Source organism: Lipophrys pholis (genome assembly GCF_963383615.2).
Source record: "Lipophrys pholis genome assembly, chromosome: 7".
NCBI lineage: Eukaryota > Metazoa > Chordata > Actinopteri > Blenniiformes > Blenniidae > Lipophrys > Lipophrys pholis.
The window spans coordinates 14,056,504-14,081,511 of record NC_137638.1 but is presented as its reverse complement, the minus strand read 5'-3'; the positions used below and the strand labels follow the sequence as shown (position 1 = coordinate 14,081,511).

At 42.2% G+C, this 25,008-nt stretch overlaps 1 protein-coding gene across 1 annotated transcript in view; it reads left to right on the top strand.

The window, feature by feature from the left end:
* fbxl17 (F-box and leucine-rich repeat protein 17) overlaps positions 1-25,008 on the top strand; it is a 220,585-nt gene that overhangs the window by 79,638 nt on the left and 115,939 nt on the right. Inside the window, exon 8 of the mRNA XM_080466839.1 lies at positions 5,741-5,871. Coding sequence (XP_080322965.1) covers positions 5,741-5,871 — 131 coding nt within the window. The remainder of the gene's footprint in view (positions 1-5,740; positions 5,872-25,008) is intronic.

The following is a 25,008-nucleotide window of genomic DNA, read 5'->3' as shown; positions in this document are numbered from 1 at the left end:
GAGGGAGGGATATCATGTCTCATTATTGGCCCAACTAGTGTCACTGCACTGTGACTGTACCATCCACTACTGTCACACCGTGTGTGTGTGTGTGTGTGTGTGTGCGTGCGCGCGCGCGCCCCTTTATGGTGACTGGGCTCAGCACGGCGAAAAGAAACCAAAGCTCTCTATCTCCTTGAGCATTTCCTCACCGCCGAGTTTGTTATCAAGACCAACACATGCAGGATTATTGACTGAAAGGGGGAGACAGAAAGTGAAAAGAGGCGGGGTGGGAGAGGGAAAATAAGTGATAGACAGTAGATGGGCACAAGACGGATAAATTGAGGAGTTACACACACACACACACACACACACACACACACACACACACACACACACACACACACACACACACACACACACACACACACACACACACACACACACACACACGCACACCAGCTCACTGGTCCGTGACTGATGCAGACAATGTATTTGTGATATCATATCCATGGCCTTTCCAGTTTTTTGCCTCAGTCCTTTTTAAAATATTCATATCACTCTGTCTGCTCAGACCTCGATGCGTGTAAGTGTGTGTGTGTGTGTGTGTGTGTGTGTGTTTTCCTGAGTGTGTCTCTGGAGGGGGGCGTGGGGTGTGATTTAGGCTTACCGCAGAGGGATTGTCTCGACACAGCTTTCTCCTGTCTGACTGAACTGTCTGGGATGCTCCGATACGGAGGACGGAGGGGGGGGGGATCTGAGCGGGTATGCATGAGTGCGCACTTGTATTCACCTAGTGACACCACTGCCAGCCGTCCCACCTTTTCGCCCCTGCCACATTGAGTCTTGCACAGTCTCCAACACATGCAGACAGCCAAGCAAACACCTCAACAACACCCTGTGACTTTGACTTCTTGCCCAGGACTTTGGAGATACTTCAAAGTGACTGGCTAAACTTGTACCTGCTTTGTTTAGAGGATTTCAACATGTTCCTCTTCCTTTTGGTCTGTCAGAGCTTTTAATTGCTGTCACTGTGACCACAAATTCACTTTAAAACATTTTTTTGGAACCGTACTTATATGTTTCGATTTTATTTTTGTGCTTCTAATCACATCTACGCACAAATGGGCCCCCTTTTCATTTACAAAAGTCAGATACTAAATCTTGATGTGGCTGTAAATTTACTACAGCAATGAAACAGCAGCTCATATTTTCCCTTGTTTTTATGACTAAAACAATGCCTGCTCTGTCTGTGCTTTGTAAATGTCATCGAGCAGCTTGTCAGCCGGGACGCTGGGGTTGATGGACAGCTCGAGCCATGAACTCATACTGTTTTGTGCCAGTGCTCAAAACCATGACATCATATCCTCTGCACAGGGCCCACCAGACCTCACCTTCCTGCTTGGCATCATGGTATTTGACATTGTGTAAATAAACGCTTGTAATAGCGCAGGTAGTTATAGCTCTTTTAGCCTGGCAGGCCGTGCACAGGTACACAGAGACCTACACTGTCTGTGCCCAACTGTGACACACCGTCTAATAAAGTGCAAAATCACCCGCCTCAATTATTGGATTGGAGACTCTACCTGGCTAAAAGATGACATGTCTTTAAAACAGGCACTTATTTCTTCGCATTTAAAGTTTTATTATTTGGCCTTCGAAACAAGGATTTTTTTTTAGGTTCAGAGATGCTTCTAATTAAGGCGAGGGCGAGCCAGACTGGATGAAGAAATCTCCTGCAGTCATGTGGACTGGCCTAGGGGCTTGGAAAGCAAGCTCACCAAGCTCACCAATCCCACAAATGACAGGTCACCATTGCGGATCCCCGAGCAAGGCCCGTAACCCCCGAAACCTGCACCAAATCAACCACGCAGGTCACATAATCTGCTGTAGTGACCCCGGGAGGAAGCAGCTGGCGAACAGTTTTACTCTTTCGGCTTTTGCCACATGTAAAGTATTTGCTCTTCTGTGATCTTTGCTGCTTTCGTCTTAACTCAAAGTGCACTGGACTGGACGGTTCAGGAACTGACTTAAGGTTGTCAAAGTCTACAAACGCACCCAGGTTTGAGTTTCTAAGAAGCTTGTTTTGTCACTCTGTGGAGCTTTTAAGAAATACTGAAAATGTAAATATGAAAAGAAGAGGATTTTTTAGACCACATCGAAAATACCCCCAAAAATATGTATCTTTCCAATTTATTCCAAAAACATCTTTCGTTGCTTTTATTTATCAGACACTTACTGATTTATGGTCTGTTACCATGATCGTAATTTGTTATATTTCTCACCGTCGTCGTTAGTTGAAACAGCAACTATGTTTTCATGAAAATACTTAACTATATGTACAAGTGCTGCAGTAAATTAATCAAATCAAGTGTCAACAGTGAGAGTATTCACCAAGCACAGTGGCCAAGAATTACTAACGTATACAATAAAAATTGTTAAAATGTTGATTTATTATTAATGGATTGCGCCTGCTAAACCAGACGAGAATACAAATATGGAAGTAAAACTGCGCCACGTACCATCTTTGTGCTGTTACATTTTTAAGAAGGTCTTTTTTTTGTAATACATTATTCTGCAATTCAATTGACATCAGAACAGAATAAGCTGAAAATGTAAATGTGAAAATAGAAAAAGCAAGCCGCAAGAATGTACACATTTTACAAATTTACTGTGGAGTACATTTACACCTCATACTTCTTGTAATGGCTGTTCATAAATACGATAGAATAGAAAAGAACAACAAATACCCGATTAATCCCAAAGAGAAATTCACTCCGTCATGTAATTGTATGTTTAACGGTATGAAGATGGCACCCTGGACTGATTGCAGCTGGATTGAGCAGGTTTCACTGTTCCCACAAACAGCATGAATAATTATCCGGGTGGAACCACGGAGCAGGCGAGTTGAATTCTGCCTGGTTACAGACTTCAGCCAACGAGGAGAAAAACCTGCCGAAACGCTCACCAAATCCCCTGCTCTCTGTTCGCTCGCTGCCTTTTCTCTCTCTCACCTTGTCTCCCTCCTCCACCACACTTTTTCTCTTCTCTCCTTTCTCCGTGGGTTGAAATAGTCTTATATACACTCTCTAGAGCGTGTACGCTTCTTTAACATTCGTGTCCATTTTTCGTCCTTTTCCGTTGTTTCATGTGCAGAATATAGTATAAGTAGCGTGAGGTTTTATAAATAACGAAACTTTTCTGCCTCTGACTGATTTAATCTGTCAACTATGGCGCTTCACGTTTTGGAGGTGTGTCTAATTACTGCGGAGGTTTCTTTTTTCAGGGATTTTGGGTGTGTTTTCCTCCCAGCACATGTCGGCGAAACAGCGGTTTTCACAGATGGATTAGCAAAGTTGCTCTCCATGCGGAGAATGTCTGGTCTGGTCCTTTTCAAGCAGACATCTGCTAGATTTCTCGATTTTTTTTGTTCAACCTCGCTACACACTCAGCCAATCCAAACTCACTATGGTTGGCCTGATTTCTCATTGGCTGTCCACATCAATGAAACCATTCCCATTGGCTGTAGTAGCATTTCTATATAGCAGATGTAAGCATTTTTTTTATTTATTTTTTTTACTTTTGATGCTGGGGGCTTTTTTTTTCAACTTTACTCCAGACCTTATTAACCCGAAATAGTGAATGCAAATAAGTGTCTATGTGAGAAAGTGTTTGGCTGTTGTGATGAGAATTTTGACAAGAGTGAGTGCTCGTCTGTTGCTATGAATGATTGTTAGTGTTGGTCATTCATTTTGCGTCCCAGTTTTGAAATATGCTGAGCCCCTGTTTTAGAAAGGCACGCACGCAGGCTTCCAACACTTGAGCATGCATTACATTGACAAGAATTGATTTCCTGGAGAGCCCAGTTTTTTGTCAGTATTTGCCTAAATTAAACTTTCTCTTTCCCCAGAACTCAGTCTTCATTATAAGATTTAATGAATGAATGATTGATCCATCAAATGACTCACGTTCTGTCCCTAAATGGAGCTGAACCCCAACACTATGATCTGCGTAAATGTGTAAGCAGGTTTACACACACACACACACACACACACACACACACACACACACACACACACACACACACACACACACACACACACACACACACACACACACACACACACACACACACACACACACACACACACACACACACACACACACACACACACACACACACACACGCGCGCGCCTCATTCCAAATGAATAATTTAGCACTTCGATCCAACGCCGGCCACACCATCACATGACAGTCTTTGTGCTCGTGTGGGTTTATGCATGTTTGCGTGCACGTGCGGTGGAGCCTTAATGAGTATCCACTAAAGTACATGCAGTTTCGGAGGTTTCATTAAATAGTATTGTTTCTCATGTCCGCTTCGCTGCCTCTGATGTGTTACGGCCGCATTCTTGACCCGTCTCGCCACACACAAGTTGATTAATGTTTATTTCATTAGAATATCTAAGCATGTCTTTGGAGTATAGGTAAGAATATGCCCCTCCCCACCCAAAAGAAAAAAAAAAAGTCTGTTTCATGTTTATTTCATGCCTAAGCAGGCCTTTTATCACAAGAGGCATAGATGCAATTTTCTCTGAGGAGTGACAAAAAAAAAAAAAAAAAAGCCACAGGCTGCACTAGAGCAGAGAGACAAATGGAGCGGTTCGACGGCGGTAAAGGCTTTGAAAGCCGTTTTTATTAGCTTCAGTGCCACGCAGCATCTTGCGCACTTGGCCCGTTTTGTTTGCACTCTCTGTGTTTTGATCCTCAGCATGTGGGGGACAAGGAGGAGTGTTTACATGTGTGCTTACTTCACACAGCGAGCGGCGGTCCTTATCCATTCCCCCCATGTGCCTTCATGCTGCTCGGTATATGTCATGCCTATGGAGCTGACAATAGTGCTCAGTGATGTTAACACCAACTGTAAGCTTGTTTTCTCTTTAGCCTTGGCCATGACATTTACCTCGACGCCTCCCTGGCGGCTGGCCGGAATATCATGCTTCTATTATCTCGCTTCCCTGGTGTGTGAGTGCGTGAATGTACACACACACACACACACACACACACACACACACACACACACACACACACACACACACACACACACACACACACACCTGTGCCGTCACCTGAAAAGCCTTTGGTGATTTCGGCAAGCAGGAACGCTTGTTGAACAGTGTGTCGTGTAGGATTTCCAAGTGTGTGTCAGCGAGTGGAGATTTTAACTGTAGGATTAATCTCAACCTCTCTTATAAGGTATTCAGATCAGAAAGTGGGATTTTTGAAAGTCAGAAAGATGAAAAGGAAGAAGCAACGTGAAGGGCTCCACAACCCCTTTTACACCAGGCAGGCAGACGCAGACATGGTAAACCGGAGCAGCAAGCACATTTGCCCCTTTTATCTGCTACGTTAGGTTTATTCTGCGTTCATGTTCTTTCCCCCCCCCCACTACATTACATGGGTGAACATAACTCCACTCAGCATATAGAGATATATTACCCACCTTCCTGGGAACATATCAAAAGCTTCAATATAAGTCAGCCTGCTTCTCTGCCGCGACTACTTTTATCTAATGCTCCTCTCCCGCAGCTTCCTTTTTGTACCACTTATGAAAATGAATAAACTGATCTCTTTGTGAACAGAAATAAAGTTGTAACGACTGGGATTTTATTCTGCCGGAACCGGCTGCACGGGCACCTCTTTGTGTGAATCTGCCCGGATGAAATCCTTGAACTGTTTGTGTGCATGTGTTGCCTCTCGCAGCTGCGTAACCTGAGTGTCCTGGATCTGCGGCACATCTCAGAGCTCAACAACGAGACGGTGATGGAGGTGGTGAGGAAATGTCGCAACCTCAGCTCCCTCAACCTCTGTCTCAACTGGAGCATCAACGACAGGTACGTCAAGTCAAGTTTGTTTGTAAAGCCAAGTAGCCGGTGCCACACTCCCGGACGCAGCACACACACACACCATCTTGAGAAACAATAACAACTGGCTCCCACTTGGACAGTGACACTGAAGCCTTGTGTCGGAAAGTACAAGAAGAATACATTCGGTTGTAAGTTTATTGAAACATTTTTAGAATGTGAATGTAATATCAAGAATACATACAGTACTTGCATCTTGTTCAAACTTATTAAGTAAATATTTCAACCCTTAGAATTTGTGAAGAGGCTCATCAGGGTCTTGTGACACAGAAACATCCATTAGCAGTTTAAGCCACTGGTCTTTTTTCATGGGAAATGGTAGTTCTAAAAGAAAGTGTATTATTTTATCGCAAAAATCACAACACACATACTGTATGTGATGAATGCAGAAAGAGAGAAATATTAGAATTGCTTTTAAGTTGAAATAACAAGTGTTTTCGTTCACACATTAAATGATTCCAACAAATATGAATGAATATGTAAAGACACAAAAAAGAGCAAAACGCCACACTACTGCATTTACATCTGCATATTAAAATACCCAGACCACGAGAGCGGTTTTTTTCAGACCTCAGGAAGACAAACATAGAGCACTAATGCAGACACGGTGCTAATGGAAACATGCACAGAAAAAAAAACAACCCGCTAATTGAAAGCACAAGAGATCAACAGATTTTTTTTTTCTTTCTTTGTCTGGTCATCCTTCTTGTTGCTCCCTCACCTTTTGCTTCTCCACCTCCATTCCCATCTCACACAGGAGCGAGACAACCATACTGTATATGACAGCAAGCGTAAACCATCGCCTCTTTTATTTATTAGCTTGTGTTTTATTCATATGTTTCTATTTAATCTATTGATTTACAGCTAAGGCTTCTCTGCTGACGGTACTCCCACTCTGGCTTAGGAGTGTGAACACAATGTTGAATGTACCGTGGTGTGTTTCAGCAGTGGGTGTAGGCAAGTGGTGTGTGTGTGTGTGTGTGTGTGTGTGTGTGTATATGTGGGCGTGCATGTGTGAAATCATTCTTGCATTATTGAGTTTACAGCAGGCTTGTGGTGGGAAGGTTATGGTAATGCCTTACCTGCCTCCTTTCAATCAAAAAACATGGAGTTTGGTGAAATCCTCACAGGAGCACATTGGCACATTGTGTTATCAGCTTCTCTCTCTCTCTCTCTCTCTCTCTCTCTCTCTCTCTCTCTCTCTCTCTCTCTCTCTCTCGCTCTCTCGCTCTCTCTCTCTCTCTCACACACACACATATGCCCCTTCAGTCCCCGAATGCTTCAGAGCTGCATTGATTCCATAATGATATTTACTGCATCGGTCCAGAGGCTGGAGGTGTCTGTGTGTCTGACTGGATTTGTCTCGATCACCTGTGGGAATATTGGAATTTCAAATGTTTTGGTGGCGTGCTGGCGGTTTGTGTGGATGATAAAGCTCGGAGGTGTGTTTGTGTGTGTGTGTGCGCCGAGAGACAGCACGGGGTGAAAGGCCAAAGTAGGCCAGGAGTCGCCGAGGAGCCTCACATAGCCGTTTCTGTGATGCCGCGCTGCTCCACCACCTCGTTCCCTTGAGAACAGAGTGCCTTCTGCTGGATATGCATGAGCGCTAACACGTGTTATGATGTGGCTGAGTGTTACAGACGACAGCAGTAAAACAGCAAAAGCAGACATAAAAAGTGGTGAACCGCTTCTGACAGAAGAGTGAAGACCACTTCTGCTATTGCAGAGCGAAAGAAGGACTATTCCGATTTTGTATTTTATTCCTGTACTTGGTAAGTATCAAACAGTGTCAAACAGCTTTTACCCCAGTTTTAAGCACAAATATATCGAGCAAGTCTTTCACTTTAACGTACTTAGAAATCAATGTTAGAAATAATTGAGATGCTGATGAAGCTTGTCAGCAGTTTTACTGTATATTGCAAAAGTCCCGGTGGCCTAATGTAATGAGTAGTGTATGTATACACAAAGCTGTATTTCTCCACTGGTATTTTGTTTAATTTTTTAGATTTCATAATGGTTAGGAAATGCACACTTCTGTTCACGCTGACAGGAAAGGGATGTCTGGTTTAAACCTCCCGCAGTGTGATATTTAATCAAACCGAGCTTTTGTAAGAACATTTAATAATAAACTGAAATTGAATGAGAATTAAATAATCTCAAAATAAACACACACACACACACACACGCACACACACACACACACGCACGCACGCACGCACGCACGCACGCACGCACGCACGCACGCACGCACGCACACACACACACACACACACACACACACACACACACACACACACACACACACACACACACACACACACACACACACACACACACACACACACACACACACACGCTCATGCTGCTTATTGGCTGAAGGGATGAGACATTTCTTATTGAGTTTCAGCAATGCACATGCATCAAGCATTTACAAAGTGAGAAAGAGAAATAAGCTGAAATCGATTATTCGGCCCACAGTTCAAACAGTCGGAGGCCTTCAGGATCACTGCTGCAGGGATATCAAACACGCACACGCACACGCACACGCACTCGCACACACCACTTGTGAAGACCAGAATATCTCAACCTTAGCGCACGTCAGATCTCTGAGGGTACAGATGGGTCAGCTTGTGTCTTCATGTGTCCCGGACTGATGACAGTGTGCTGCGAACAGGTAAACAAGCAGAGGAAATGACCCCTTATTTCCCAGATCAATTTGCCCCCTCCCACGACAAGAGGCCGTTGGAGAGATGGAGCTCTGTGGGAGGTAAAGCGCTTCAGTCATTTTTCCGATCCTTCTTTTCCCCCCACTTTTTTTCCTGTCCTCTCATCTTTCAAAATAAATAAATAAAGGACAAGAAAAAGCAGTGTGTAACCGGCTCGCACCATTGTCCTCTGGAATAGTCGAAGGCGGCATCTTCCAGTAAGAACGGGAGAAATGATGACCAAATATGGAGTTCCCATCGTCACAGTCCAATTGGCAGATTGCGACAGTAGGACGCCTATTTTTTTGGTCACTGTCATTTCTTGGGGAGACGGGATGTGATGTGCTGCAGGTGGGCAGAGTGGGCCCTGTTATTTCTCCGTATCCTCTTCCAGCGATGATAGGAGACCAAAGTGGGATTGTGTTTTCTCAAATGTCACAGCGTTTGAAAATGGGGAGCGAGCCATGATCAAAGCAGGACAGCAGAGAAAATGGCAACGCTCACTTTTTCGAACCAAGTTGAGGACACGGTGTCGGAGTTAAATGGTCGTCATTGATATGCCGGTGTGCGGTTTGTTTTGGACTTCTTTTGCCATTCGGCTGTATTTTATTTTGTTTTTTTTTTATGTGCGCAGATGAAGATTCCCTTATATATAATGCCTGTCCTCACTGTTGATGGATGTCTTCATTTTCCAGTATAATTTGTCATTTGCAAAATGAACTTTTATTGTAGGGTACTCCTTCTGCCAGACGTAATGAGATTGAAGATTAAAATGCAATGGCCGGCTCTTTGGCAAAAGCCTTTCTAGGGTGTATTGCAATAAAGTTTGTGGTGAAACCTCTCCATTGGTCATGGTCAAAGTGAAGACTCCGCCACTGCTCTCCTAACAATAACCCCGCAGTCGGGCACATGGCATGTGTTGACATGCAGATTTATGTGCACCCTTGTATGTGTGTGAGCGCACATCTCTTTGCAAGGTCTGGTCAGTTGGTCTGCAGTTTTTTTTGCTGAAAGTAGATGCAAGGAGTCAGTGAGTCATTCATTTTACGAGATCTGTATTGTTGGAAGCTGGGCATTTCCCAGCTGCCCTGGTGTGCGATCTCTCTTTTTCTCTCTCCGTCTTCCTCTTTCCCCAGCCTTTTTTTTTTTCCCCAGCTTTATTCGAATAGAGGAATCAGTTTTCATCAATCTTTTCTTCTTTATTTTTTTTCACTCCAGCCTAACATATTCTGTCCATCTCCATCACTTATGAGTCACAACTTGCATTCCAAATGAGCTACTTTACATTTTCTGTCCCCTCTCTAAGAATTCGGACAAGTTGAGAGATAACCAGGGGCCCATTCTGACTTTCAGGAGCTTATAAAGCAGGAAATAATTGAGGAGAAGCGTTTCACCAGAAATGCACCTTCAAAACTTTTTTTTTTTTCTCCCCCCCCCCCCTGAATCTGAAGGCAAATTGTAAAGAAACACCTTCCAAATAGCCTTTGCTTGGAGCCAGCTGGCAGATCTCTCACAGTGCCTGCACAAGTGTTAAACCCCCAAATCCGATGATGATATGATACATCACTGTGATCAATGATGTGTTAAATGACAGTTAGTTGCTCTGCTTGGCTTGGTCACAGTGAAGGTGACCAGGGCCTGGATTTGTCAAAACTCTACAGGTTACACATCACAATACATTTGAGAGCAGAAGGATAAAAAAAAAAATATATATATAAATATTTTTTAAGCTGAAGTAAAGACTTGGGAACATTTATCAAGCGATTTTCTTTTACTCCCCTTGACTCTACAGCAAAGTCAAGGAGTTATCCTTTCTTATTCCTTCTCAGAAAGGTATTATCAATCAGCCTCTGAGATTTAATCTACTCTCGTCCTTCTGAATTCTTACTTTTTACCACTATCATTTTCAGAATTTTTTTTTTTTGTGTTAAAATTCCTCCCATCGAAGTTGCAAGCGGCTGCTAATTACTGAAACAGGTATTGAATCATATCCACTGGCCACCAATCTGGTGGGATGGAGCAGCTCAGGGTTGGGAGGGAATGAAAGCGATTACCATGATGACAGGTGCAGACAAAAGATGTCCAACGAAGACATTGTAAACAAGATCAATTGTTTGTCTTTTGTGATAAATGCAGAGCCATGCAGGCATTTGTTTGTTTCAGTAAAACGCTTAGTTGCCACGAGCAACACAATTCTATAATAGTTTCAAATTGAGTGGTTGCGTTATTGTTGAATTTGTCCGATATGTAACTGAAGAAATGGCGAGCAAGAGACTTTTTCCCGTCCCCCTAATGCTTTTGTTATGCATAATTATCTGTAGGTACGATCCTTCATGAATGAATTGTTTACTCCCAACTTAAAGGTCAAACTCATTTCAGTTCAGGGGCCACATAAAGCCCGAATTGACATAGAGTGCACTGGAGCAGTAAAACGACGGCAATAAACAATCCTATCTCAGAGTGTTTTCATGCAAAGAAATCTGAGTAAACCACAGAAAGATATCTAAAATTACAACCGTATGCCTTTTTTTTTTTGATTACGCCTCCTGCTGCAATATACAGTGAAATGTCAAAACACCATGTCTCTCGATTTTGTAACAACCAGAAATGCAACAAAGGAACTTGACATTCTCATACTGTAGGGGTGCAGTTTTTTCTGCCTTGCCAAGTCATTTCGTGGGTCGATGGACCCTCTGTTGTCCTGTTTTGGCCCGCTGGTCACGTGTCTGACCACTCTCGGGTAAACAATTTCTTTTCTATCATGTGAACTGGCTTTTACGGGAGCTATGAATAACTGTGCACTTTGATTGGTTTCTCTTGCTGATATTCAGTTTTTTTTCCTCTCGTATGGGACGTTTTGTATTTGACGCGCAAAAAAAAACAACCAAAAAACAAAAATGCTCTGGAGCAGCATTTTGGTAAGAAGTAACCACCGTCACCTACTTTGTATTTTAAGTTTTTAACCGACTCAACATTTTATATATAAATGGGGGGCCGGCATCCGTTTGGTGTTACTACTAAATACGTCAAATTACAAAGTTGTGGTTTCTGTGGGTTGCAGCCTCTCCGGCTGACCTCAGTAGCTGCTGAGTTCAGCCTTAAAAGTTCATCCCTCTCAAAGAAAGCTGGGGAATTTGGGAAAGTGAGTAAACCCTTGAGATAAGAGTCATTTTGAAGTGTCTGCATCTATTGTATAACTTTGGCTTCATACTTGGTAGCATATGTTTTCTCCAGCCAGCTATTTTTAGGACCCCCCCCCCTTTTTCTTTTGGTTTTTCTTGGATATTTTCTAAATGCCATGGAAAATGTCAGCGGAGCCCGAACCAGCCACCGACAGACATTTGTCCTTGTCTTGTTCCTCCGCCACCTGTCTCTCCAGATTTGAGACGAGGTGCTGAGGGGCCTTCCCCTGTCCTTGTCACTTCTCTTTTTCCGCCTTGTATTTTCACTTATCAAGCAACGAGGACTCTTCTTTCCTTGCTTCCAGGAGGCCGGACTCTACTGTACCCGCATGGTTTCTAAATTAAAAAACCCCGGCCTTTTCTTATTTACTCAGGCCTGCCATGTTGGAGCAGATTGGCTGTCAGTGGAGATCAGAGTGGTGCTTAGCATAGTGAATACACAAGGAGGTGCTTGTGTTGCCCCGTTGTCAGAAATGATGAGAAGAAAAGGTTCAGGACAAAAAAAAAAAAAACAGAAAAGTTGAGGTGTAATGGAGACAGAGTGATTAGGCACGGTCGACGCGCTCGTATGCATGTTGCGTATTCTCTCTTCATTTCTCTCTCAGTTCTGCCTTTCATCACAAATCCTTGCTCTCTTTGCTCCGTCTCTCTCTCTCACACTTCATCTGCTCTCTCGTTGTCTCTCTCTGTGTTTCTCCCTCTGTCTTTCCCGTGCTGTCTTCCTCTCTGCCATGCGCACAAACAGCAAGGCGATTATTTTTTTGGCAGGTTGGGTGTGAAAGTGCGCTTGATAAACACGCTGCCGTGGTTATTAATTTTGAGTAATGGCAGCGTCAAACTCCGGCGCCCTGATAAGTATCGAAGATGGAGAAACATTTTGCGGCGCGGCGCGGCGCAGAGACACAATGAAGGCGAGCAGCTGGAGCTTACAGGCTGCGGAGCCGCTGCTGTGTTCAGGCACCGATCCAAGAGGCGGGAAGGCATCCTGCACCTCTCCGCATACGCTCTGAAGAGGCGGACCTCAGCTGACTGAAATGTGCTCTGGAAAATAAGAAAAATACATTAGGAGCTTCAGCCTGACCTCTCGTCATTTTCCCCAACTCCTCAAAGTCTTTAATGTGATCGAAGGGCTCTCATTTCTGGAGATCCTAAGATTTGAATTGTGATACACTGTCGGTGACAACAAAGCGGCAGCTGAGTTCAAGGAGCTTTTCGGTAATCAGATTTTTTCGCACTTTTTGAACTCTGTCAGTCACTTTTTTTCCACAGAAAAAGTCCAGTTTTCACTGTAGAATTGAGTACTATGGCTGATAGGAAATGGGGGGAAAAAAGTAAGGCCTTGGGAAAAAAAAGAAAAAAAAGCAGTACCTCACAGTGTCAAATAAATGTGTATAAAGGGTTTTAATTGATTTGTCGGCCAGGCAAATCTGACAATATAGCCATGCTGTAAAACACCCATTTCAATGTTTGATCTCTGTAATTCCTTGTGATTTTCTAAGCTTAATAAATCTAAAGTGCCACCTCTAAATGCTGAATTATAGCGTTGCATTCAATCCTAAACAAAAATTCCTCTTGGCAGCGTTTAAATTACCTTGTGGACCATCCAAATGTAATCATTGCATGGGAAAACCCTGCATCTCACAGCTGTTGAACCACATTAGACACAGGCCATGAAAAGCTATTATCTCACAAAATATGGGGCAGAATGAAATTTAGCTAAAATCCATGTTAACCAAATTGTTGACCCATGACATCCAAATTATTGGTTCCATTTTGACCAAATATGTTTCTCTCTCTTAATCATTTTTTTTTTTCTCACATTCAGATTTGTACTCTATTTAATTACGATATGAAAAGTATTATTTTTTTTTTTTTAAACTTTACCTTTTTAGCTTCCAGGAGCGAAGAGGAAAAAATGAGTAAAACACATAATTTGAAAACATGGCTTTTAGCTTTGCGCACTGATGCAAAAATCTACTTAGACCTGTATCGGCGTTGAATTTCAGTCCTTTTTTGTGATCTCATTTAGAAGTTTTTATTATTTTTTTTGCTTTATAGGAGCAATTATTCCAAACATACCTTCCTGATGTGTTCCACCCCGAGAATCAATCTTAGCCCATTTGTCGGAAAGGGAAGAACTTTCATTTCTCATGTTTTCTTCACACACAACTCCAGTCTGGATACACCGAGTAAAGAAAATAGGTCGATATTTCTCAAGACCTTTGTTTTGCGCCAACACTGTTGAGGAGGACTGTGGGTCAGACAGACAGAGAGAGAGTTGTCTTCTGAACCTGTGGTTGGGGATTCATTCTCCATTCCTGCCTGTCAATGTGTCAAAGTGGCCTTGGACAATACGTTGAAACCCAGGTTTCTCCCAGTGGTGTGAAAACACCTTAGATTCTGCACCATTAATGTGTGTGTGTGTGGGAGGCCGTATACGCACGTTTTAAATGTCTTAATGGTTGTTTTTAATATGGCTTGTTTAATTTTTTATGACGCCTCCAGTGCATGTCGTCACGTGTATACTTGTAAATGTCAGTTTGTGCTCAAAATGTAGTTACTTTGTGTAAAGTTGCTCGTGGACACTCGCCTGTGACTAAATACTTTACATATTGCCTTAAAAAACACTGTTCACCAGTGTCTGAGAGAGAGTTATTCACTAATTTCCCGTGAAAATGCTCCTAGGTAAACAGGGAGGCTTTCTCGTTTGATTGACATTTTCAGTAATCAGTCAGACTCGATGTGTTACACACACCTGTCAGCTTAAGCAGGAATCTGAAGCCGGTATTACTGTCGGTGCGGCAAAGACACCAGTAAAACCGAGAAGGGATTTCTAATTCGTAAAAGCCCTCAAGTGCAGAATGAGTCATTAGACTGTTGACTCTGCTTTGTAGAAAAACAAGTAGATAATTAGAATAATCTTTTGGAATTTATTTGGCACGAATAAAGCGCTAACCATAAGCTGATGTCCACGTGGTAAACCCCGAGGCCTCCGTGCCACATTGCTGGACTTTGACCCGGGAAGTGTCGCTGATTCTCTCCCCAGACGAAGGCCTCCACATCGGGTCGTGCGGCTGGATGTCTGAGGCTTGTTAAAGTGATTTGGAGTCACTCACAATCAACTTGTCCATGGAGCAAGTACGTAATGTAATCACCAAGAAAATGTTCTCATGAAGTGCTCCGCTGGCCAGAAACCAAGGCGTCGGACTAAGAGTTGGTCACACTTTTCTCTGTGGAAGTGTGAGACCACCAGCGCACCGTGTAATTCCTCATTGGAGGTCTGGAAGTAGCACAAGTCTTTCACTTAAATTTCCATGTCTTGAAATTACTTTCAGAATTGTGTGATTTGTCTTCTTTTGTGAGATGGCACTCCTTCTCACTGTCAACAGAAATTAATTGTCCTCCCAGCATATCATCTGTTAAATTGAGCACAAAGTGGTGCCAATAAAAGGCAGTCGTGTTGAATTGAGTCTGACAAAGCTGTGCAGGAGTGGAAATTTCATCCTGTATGAGTAATTCTCTTTCTGGGCAAATAGAGTTGGATTGGTGCTGGTGGAGACTTTTCTGGTCATGGTGTCTGTGCACGAGGGTTTTTTGTGAATATAGTCTGTGTACAGGTGGTACACAGTGGGGGCTGCGGCTTATTATGGTCATCCATACTGCGGGGGTCAGAAAGCTACCAATATAATCTAAATGGTAAAGAGACCACGGGGCTCGGCTGCCCTTGTTTCACCGTGTTGGAGACCTGGCATTTGGCCTCTGTTTGTGGACCAAAGCCGTAATTTTCTCTGTGTTGCTCTGTTCTCTGTGGCTTTTGGAAGATTGGGTCAAATGAATAAAACAAAAAGCCTTATTCAAAATTATTCTTTTATATGCTCGTCCTTTTATGCCTTATTTCTTTATCATCAAATGAACACATGTCCTCATGCCCTTGTTCTATCCCACAAGCACTTTCTCTGATATCACTTTATTTTTTAGTTATTTATTTATTTTTGTGAATAGCTGTGCGGCTTTATGGATACCCTCCCTCTCCTTCTTTCCTTCCTTCCGCCACTCCCCCCCCCCCCCCGCAGCGTTGCCTTCATTCCCTCCGCGTTGCACTCATTTGTGTGATCGCCTTCTTCTTACCCACAGCACATCCGCTGCCCCACAAATGAGAGCAGAAGAGTGGGAGAGCAAAGGGGAGAGCATGATGCAGGGCCCAAGGAGCAGGGTTTAATGAAGCCAGCCTAAATGAATTTACTGCTTTCCATTGAGCCGCTCTGTCCCATGTGGCGTACGAGCACCTCAGCCATTGTGTCGGAGGCCCCCCCTCTGCTCCCGCTACCTGTTTGTCTGACACCTCTGTAATTAGCCGCCACTATTGAAGAGAGTAATTACGTATTAGAGCCGTGTTCTGTTAGGGGAGTCTCAAAAGTGAACATTTTTATGCAAATGTTCAGAATCGGGCCAAGATTAAGAAAATTACTCTGGGTTTTGGAGTGTGGGAGAAATAGAGGAAGGCCATTTTCTCCCAAAGAAGAAAAGAACCTGTGGGTATCGCGGCATACTAAATGGATGAAGGGGACTCTGTGTCTGCTCTGATTTGTTTGGTGGGATATTTGTGTGTGTCTCAGTCTCTTGGGGTAAAGGTTTTTGCTGCGTGGCTGATTTACTATTTCAAATTGGTATTTTAAACAGTGGTCTGTGATGGGACTTGAATAACAAAGTAAATCGGGGTTATTAACTGCTATTGTTGCACACCTGGTTTGTATTAGAAGCTCTCGGGGACAAATACTGTGCTGATTGTTATTCCTCTTCTTTGTTTTGGTATGCGTTGGCTTATGTGTAGCCTCTGGAAAGGCTGCCTTTGCCAGCTGCCTTCCTTGCAACTTGTGCTAGCAGTACTAGAAACTCAAGCAATTTCGCAGCGTTGCAGGAGCTATTCATATTAAGTAAAGTAATTTTGGGTTGTAATAAGTTGCTCATTTCACCGGTGGATTTGACTAAATCGCATTATATTCACTCTGCAAATTCTAGTCATCAGTATACCGAGGAAGCTATGGAAAACAAGCACCACTAAAGCAATAAACAAAGCTGCCACCGAAACGTGCACACTGAAGCAACGTCAACAGGTATTTACACTAGAACTCATCACTTAAAACAACTTCTTCTGCAAGAACAACTCAAAAACAACCCAGTTCCAGTAAGACACTGGTTACTTGAATATCGGAATCCTTTTTACTGAGATAATGTCGTTTTTACTATGAATAACATGTCCATAATCACAAAATGACCAGAGCAAATATTTATATTTTCATTTTAATCTGTACAGGACAAATAAATTAGTCAGGAAAAGTAAGTCAAATAAAAGCTGGTTTAATTCATTATAAATAAAGAATACCCTACAGCTGTATACGTTTTCTTCACCAATGATTAAGGAAACAGGCTTTCCATAGATAACTGACGACACATATCAATTATAAGGACACTCACTCCCAGTCAAATGGACACATTTTAAAGTTAGGAAATTCTTTGACACTTGTCCTGTTGATGAGCTATCCCTGAAACGCTCTTGGATGCAAACTTAGAAGATTCCTCTTCTCTGAAGGCTTTTCTTTCATGCAAGTTTGACATGTAATTCTGTTTTTAATAAAAAAAAATAATAACAAAACATCCACATTAGTCTATCCTGTACGTTAGCCACAGACTCAACCTCTCCTCTGTCGGATTTTTAAAAGTGGCGTGAATCATTTTCCTTGACAGTTAGCAATGTTAATACTGTTTTAAAAAGAAAGAAGAAGAAGAAAAAAGAAAAAAAAAACATCATCCAAAACAGCCGTATTTCTCATCTGTTTGGCAGATTTGCTACCTGCTTTATTTCTGCAGTAAAGACATCGGGGAATGTTATGAACTTTCTCAGCCATCATGAATTTATTCCCTCTGTGTTTGCAAAACACGCTACGCAAGCCTTCAGAGAGTCCTGCAGGTTAGACTCACTAACAAATCACTTTTAGGGCTGACTAACTCACTATAAACAGCCTGAAAACACTCACTTGCCTGGAAACATCAAGGCTACAAACAACCCATCATACAAAACCGTCTCTCCATGTGACTGATGTTACGAAGACATAATTATTTAGCGTTGAAAAATATGTATATTCCCTTACTCTTTCTTTTCAGCATGAAACAAATATGATTTTAATTCAATATCTGAGAATAGAAAGTTCCTTTTCATACCAATACCATATTGACTTTTACCACTGATGGAAGTCCTGTACCTCACTCTTCTTGTACCAGCAGTGCTCTGCTTGGTTGTATGCCTGATCTGCTTGACAGGCATTTGCTTGAACATCAGTTTAGTGTCAGTTTGGTTAGAAATAAAGCCACGTTGAAGATACTTCAAAGTGTGTTTGCACACTGCCATAAGAGATTTTAGATTATTCCGTATGACAAATGCTGCTAATTTATTTCAATTTCAAGAATTCTGTATTTCTGTACTATCCGAGCATTGTTTGCATATTTAAGACTGAGAAATAAGAATTTGGATCGTAATAGTTCATTTTCTCTAATGTTACACTTCTACAATGTGTACATGTACCGAATATGTGCAGCATTTGGACGTATCATATATTCCCCCGATTTTTCTCCTTCAATTGAAATGACCCATGTGTTGTGAAATCACAAGCTTGGATTTATTAAGTTCAACTGCTTCTTAAACCATGACGTGATCTCATAGATACCGGCCACACTATTATGTAGACAGATACTTAGCACATGACCACACCAGCTCATGATTTTCTGAGCAAAACTGCAAACGACACCCACACAAATGTATCTTCTCCTCCTTCATTCCACAGTAACCTACCCTAGCCAAGACGTACGGCCAGTTTGTTTTCATCAGACTTTCAACTTCTGAACCCTTAAATTCAATGTTCAGACAGAGCAAAATGCAGATACTGCGCCCAGGAACTCTGGAAAACCTTTTTTTTTTTTTTTCCTTGACTCAGCACTTTCAGATTTCATCTTATTGAAAGTCAGAAATTGCTTCATTGTCATTGAGCACATGGAAAAAAAAAAAAACCCAGAGTGAGGCATGGGCGGTCTGTATATTTTGTGCATTTCAAATGGACATCCATATTGTTATTGCTGTCGAATATTTGCATGGCTGCATTTGAGGGCACATACGTGTGGTTTCTGATAAATGTGTCGGTAAACACCGGGTGTGTGTATAGTTTGTTGTTGGGTCAAACAGTTTGTGTTCATTGTTTAGATTGATCGGAGCTGACCTATCAACTGCAGGATATATTTGTCTTTTCAACTATGTCTTCCTATGGAAAGGTTAAAGCACAAGGTCATTTTCAAGACAGCGTCTTGGCAGAAGAGGGAGATTTAGTGTCTCGCTGAAGGACAAAGCAGGGTCTTCGCTCGCTATTCTCAGGATCTTCTATCAAGGCCTTTCGATGGAGAAATGCACTTCTTTAACACTCACAAATCAGTGCTTTGCCCTTCACTGCAAATGATTTTTTCATCACTTCGTAGGTGCAGCTGCAGTTTCCAAGTACTCACATTAAAGTTGACACGTGACGAGTCGCGAGTGATAAACATCTTTGACGTTGAAACGTTTACTTTGTAGGACTTGAAGAGGTTCGGGCTTATCTGATGGTCAGCTCTTATGGCGTGCTAAAGCTCCTATGTTTTTTTGCTGTTGGAGGTCTGCTTCCATTACCCGCTAAGCCTTTGTCAGATTGCCGGGCTGTGAAGCGGTCCCCTATCACCACCGGTAACAGTGGTTTCCAAGTCCCAGTCTATTCAGCTCACGCCGCTACCCTTCAGAGACTGGTAATAACTATTTGCTCAGGCTTATACATTCTCACCCTCTAACTTTCTTTTTTTCAACCCACAGTTTTTTTCTCTCTCTTTTCATTCATCCTCCATTTACTGAATCCATATTTCCTTTCCTCCATCTATATCCACACCATCCTTTCCACCTTCTTCTCAGGCATCATCTTCCTTTTCAGCGTCGCTATTTAAACTCTCCTCTACCCCAAGGTCTTGTCAGTTCCCCTTGGAGCCAAACACTGTTAATGCTAGTCTTGTGAGGCACGTGTGTGTGTGTGTGTGTGTGTTGCAAAGGTAAGTTGTCGAACCGCCAGAGGTTAAAAAAAGGTGAGGTTACACAAAACTCAATATTAATGTACATTTCGGAATTTTACAAAAAAGGCCTTTTTCAGAGAGCAAGAAAAGGGTTAACAACTTAAAGTTGTTATGAAAGGTGAAGGAAAAGGCAATTAACAATAAAAGAGACATAGATTGACTATCGTGACACTTTAAAATCTAGGTATTTTCTGCAGAGAAATTGTAAAGTAAGTCAAGGTGTCTGTAAGCACAGTGTCTTTCACCATCAAAAGGCACTCAGAAAATTGTCTGGCAGACCCCAAAGAAACCCCCACAACAGAATCAGAAGACAGGTTTCTGAGAGTTAACAGCTTATGTAGTAGGCGACAACAGGACAACAGCTTTAAGTACAGATGAATAGTGGCTGTAGTAAACAATCCTCAGTTTAAACTGTGATGAGACCTGGAGCTGCAGGTTTGACAGCTTGAGTTGCAGCAACAAGCCCACTGCTAAGATGCCAAAAATATGAGAAAGAGGCTTTGTCTTTGCAATGAAGCACAGTCATTGGGCTGATGACGACTAGAAGACGGTATTATGGACTGATGAATCAAAATGAAAACTTTGGTTCATCACCCCAGACCTTTTTCACGCCGTCAAATTGGTGAAAGGATGGTTCCGCAGTGTGTGACGTCAACTTGGCGACTCGTATTTAGTGAGACGCTCCTTAAACCAAAATGGCTGCCACATAAATCGACAGCACCATGGAGTACCCTCTGGTATGAGGACAGTTGGTCAAGGGTTCATCCTATAGCAAGATACTGACCCAAACATAAGAACGTGAAGAAAAAAGACTTGGTGCTGCTTTGGGACAAACTGGACCGAACAGTGAGACAAAGCAACTGACAAGAGCCGCACGTTCATGTGAACTTCTGCAACACAGCTGGAAGAACAGTCTGATGAGCACAATCTCATTTGTACAAAACACTTGAGGTAAGGTTATGTAAGTTATAGAATCAGCTAAATATTGTGTTTTGTTCACGTAACAATTAATTCCGGGCTTTTCAAATCTTATGGAAAATACTATACCTTCCCACACGGAGAAAAGCCAAAATGGCTCCATTTGTTCCAGGTGGAAATTTGCATAAACTGCTTAAAGTTTCCCCTGGGAACGTTACCTTGAAGAGTTCTGTAGTTTCACTTCTCGCCTCACCAAATGCACGGGAAATGAAAAGTTGTCCAATAATATGGTTCCTTTCTTAATAACTGTTTGACCACTACATGACTCCATGCACTTTTCAGACTGTGTCTCCAGGTCATTTCTTCAAGAAGTTTAGAAACTTTGATATTGTGGTTGTTATTCCTAAGTGATTATTTTACTTTTTAATTTATCTTTTCAATTATTATTGTTATTTTTTATTTTTTGGAAAAAAAATGACATGGTAAGAATGTACATTTCTCACTTTAAGTAACGTTTAAGGTTCAGCTGTGATCATCCGTACAGTCGATTTCTCATGGAAATATCATGCCACCGATTTTATTTTGTGGTGCCTTCCTTACGTAACTGGAAAATGTGTAAGGAGTGAGGGGAGGAAAAAAGAGAGGGAGAAAGAAAGAAAGAAAGAAAGAGACATGTTTCATTAGCAGATTGAGGGGCCCGTAATGTGATGGCTGGTTGAGATGGCTACTTAAATGTGATAGGCCATTAGCTATTCATCCTTTCTGCACTATTAATGCAAGGTATGGAAAATGCAATCATGCAAATCACTCTTCGATCAGAGATTTTCATGGAGGAATAAATGCTGACAGCGTGGAAGGGAGGCAGTGTTAAGAATGGACAGTGGGATCAGTCTTACACGCTCTACTTTCTCCCCTGTTTCCAATCTCAGACCTGTCTTTGTCCCCACTCATTTATCACCAGGTCCTCTGTTCAGTATGACAATGTTATGGGTGAGTTGGGATGGCTTCTAGAGAGACAGACACAACTGTAGAACTTGCCAGGCGCCCTGTCTTTTTTTTTTGTTTTGCCCTTCATTTTAAAATCTCATTTCAGATCGTCAGCGTATCAGAGTGCGGACTATGTATCTTTAAAAAAAAATAAAAATCTGAATGTTTGATAACCTCCTTATAAGATTAGGAGAAGAGTATCTATAACAGATCTGAGTTGAAAGTGAAGTTTCATGCTGCCCTCTTACAAATGTCGGGTTACATTGCACTGAAGTCCATCAGCTCTGTTATTTGTCTCAAAGACCCGCGAGCTGCGCTCAGTCTGGCTTCAGACCTGCGCGCCACAACCGGGCTCTTTAATTGATTCAAAACAGGGCAAATCTTGCGTCACTGCAGGACTGCCAAGACCGAGCTGCCCTGGAAAGAAAAAGACAGTCATGGACTTCTCAGGCTACAAAACTTCAATCAGACTCATCTCGGCACTACATCACCTGGCAGAGCGCTGCATCGGCCAATTATACATAATACATGCAAGCCCGCTGAATCATTCTTAAAAAATGAGTGCAGGATTTCTTTAGTTTCTTTTTATTCTGATTTTATCGATTTTGTTTCTCTATTGCTTTTCTACTTTGCATCCTCTTGTCTGTGACTGTCACAAACTGTAACACTTTGTTCTGATGTGACTCAGGCTTTTCATTTTGAGGTTTCATTATCTTACCTGCGTCATAAAATCATTCCCAACAGCAAAAAAAAACAACCAACAAAACGAAAGAAAAACACTGCTTTGTAAAGTAGAGTTCATTTTGGGGCGATTTGACAGAAACAGAATAAGATAATGATCAGATTTTAGTACAAGCCAAACACAGGCCCTCTTTTGCAAGTATTCAGTATTTTAAAAAAAAAAATGTTTTCGCTTAAAAAATAAATTGGTTTAATAAGTTTCTGAGCAACCATGTTACAGCCTACTGCTCTGTTCTTTCATGGAGTAATACACACACACACACACACGTAAAATTGTCTTCCAGACCGGTAGATGTTGTTAATTGTCCCCCTTTCATAAAAAAATACTTAAAAAATATCTGATCCATGCAGTTTGTCTGTATGCCCAGAGTTATCCAGCTCCAGCTCACATTGGCTGAAAGGCAGGGTACCATCTTACATTAATCAGTCCGTCACAGGACTAATGTCTTTGAATTCTATTTAAAAGCCGATGGAAAACGAAAAAAACAAAACAAAAACAAACCCAAACTGATGCAAGCAGAGGGACAACATGCAGACTCCACAAAGAAAGGCCTTGGGCTCAGAATTAAAGCTGGCTTCTCACCCTGTGTGTTGAGTGCTCACCACTACCCAATAATAAATCAGTCAATTATTCACAGGCAAAACTCTCGGGTCTGAAAGCATGAAAGTTTCTCTTTTTAAATCTGTTCTTGAAAATGACTCGGTGTCCTTTGCCAACAATTGATTTACATAATAATAATTAGAAGAAAAAAAAAAAAAAACAACTAGAAAAACTGTCACTATCAACTCAATTCAACACAGGTCGACTGACTCAAATCTGCCACTTTAATCTTGCTCAGGCTTTGCATCAAGCGACCTCCTCTTTAAAGTAGGATGTGAGATATGGCTCTCCTTGGATAGTCACTTTGAGCAATTGAACCTGACAGTGAATTTCCCAAAAATACCTTTACAGCCTCTCGTAAAATACTTCATCAGGCCTCAAAATTGTTGATTAGCATATTCACTGAGGATAGGCTGATGCAGTACTCTTTAAATTAATAAGCCACTAACTGTACAACATTTCATGAGTGAATGAGAGCGTGGGCGGGAGACGGTGAGGCGGGGAGATGGATGCCTTTTTTGCCACCTTGTGAAATATGTAATACATCTTCATTTTAACAGGTGTTGTAAATGTCAGGCCGCAGATATTCTCTTAATGAAAAGATCACCCCGTGTCCAAACTTTGACAAATGTTTCCGGTTTGAGCTGAAAAAGCGGGGGAGTCATCTCTCAGCGCCAAACAGTTTGAAGTGTTAACAAACTCAAGCTGTTGCCACCTCCTGTGAAACCCGCCAGTTTATCAGTTTTAAATTAAACACCGCCGCATCATCTGTTGTTAGAGCGCAGTTTCTGCCGCCTCGTCACCGGTGAAATGGTGGCTGGTGACGAACCTCAAATCTGTAACTTCCGCGAGATTGAAACTCGCGGTACATGTTAGTATGAACTTCAGAGTGGCAATGCGAAGGCAGCGAATCGCCGTGCGATTCGGTGAGTGAAGCCGTGAGCACTGCTGGGTGAGTGACGCTGTGTTCAGAGTCACTTAATCCATCATTTAATCAGGACTCTGACCCGAGGAAACTCAGCCGGGCTCTGCGTATATAAAATATAGCTCTTTTCACGTGATCCGAAACCGATGCAGGAATCACAGGTTTAGGATATTTCTTTTTTTGACATATTAACTCAATATGCCTAAAATAAGCGTCGTTGCTAAGCAGCTGACGGGGTTCCTGTGACTATCGTCAGGCTCCCATTAGAACTTGACAGATGTTGCGTCGCAGTTTGAGTTAGCACCCCATTGTGCTGTAAGTGGCTCGTTTGACCCTGAAGTTTGGAAACTATGCGTGTATGCAGTGAGTCAACTATACTTCATTAATTTTCTCTCCCGTGTGACAGCTTTTTTAAAACGTACAAGTGGGCAGAGCTCAACAAAACACTCCTTACTTCTTCCACACACACACACACACACACACACACACACACACACACACACACACACACACACACACACACACACACACACACACACACACACACACACACACACACACAAGTCCTGCTAATTGTGTTTATTCACTTAATCACCAGTCCCATGTGAAAAGCTAATAAGCATCGTTTTCATAATTTAACTGAACTTATTTATCTTTCATATAGTCATCACATTTTTTTTTTCAAAAGCTGTTTTTAAAAAAAAATCTTTTTAATGCAGATGTAAGAACACATGGTGTGGCGTCTTCACAGCCCGCAGCTGGCCGTGTGGGCTGCTTCAAAGCTTCATCCAACATGCCGGACTGTGATTGTAGTAAGGTTAAGCAAGAGTTTGAGCATCTGAGAAGTGTTAGATGGCGAGGGCTGTAGTCGGCTCGCTCTCAAAGCCGCCGGCAAAAAGTTTCTCTTCGGCT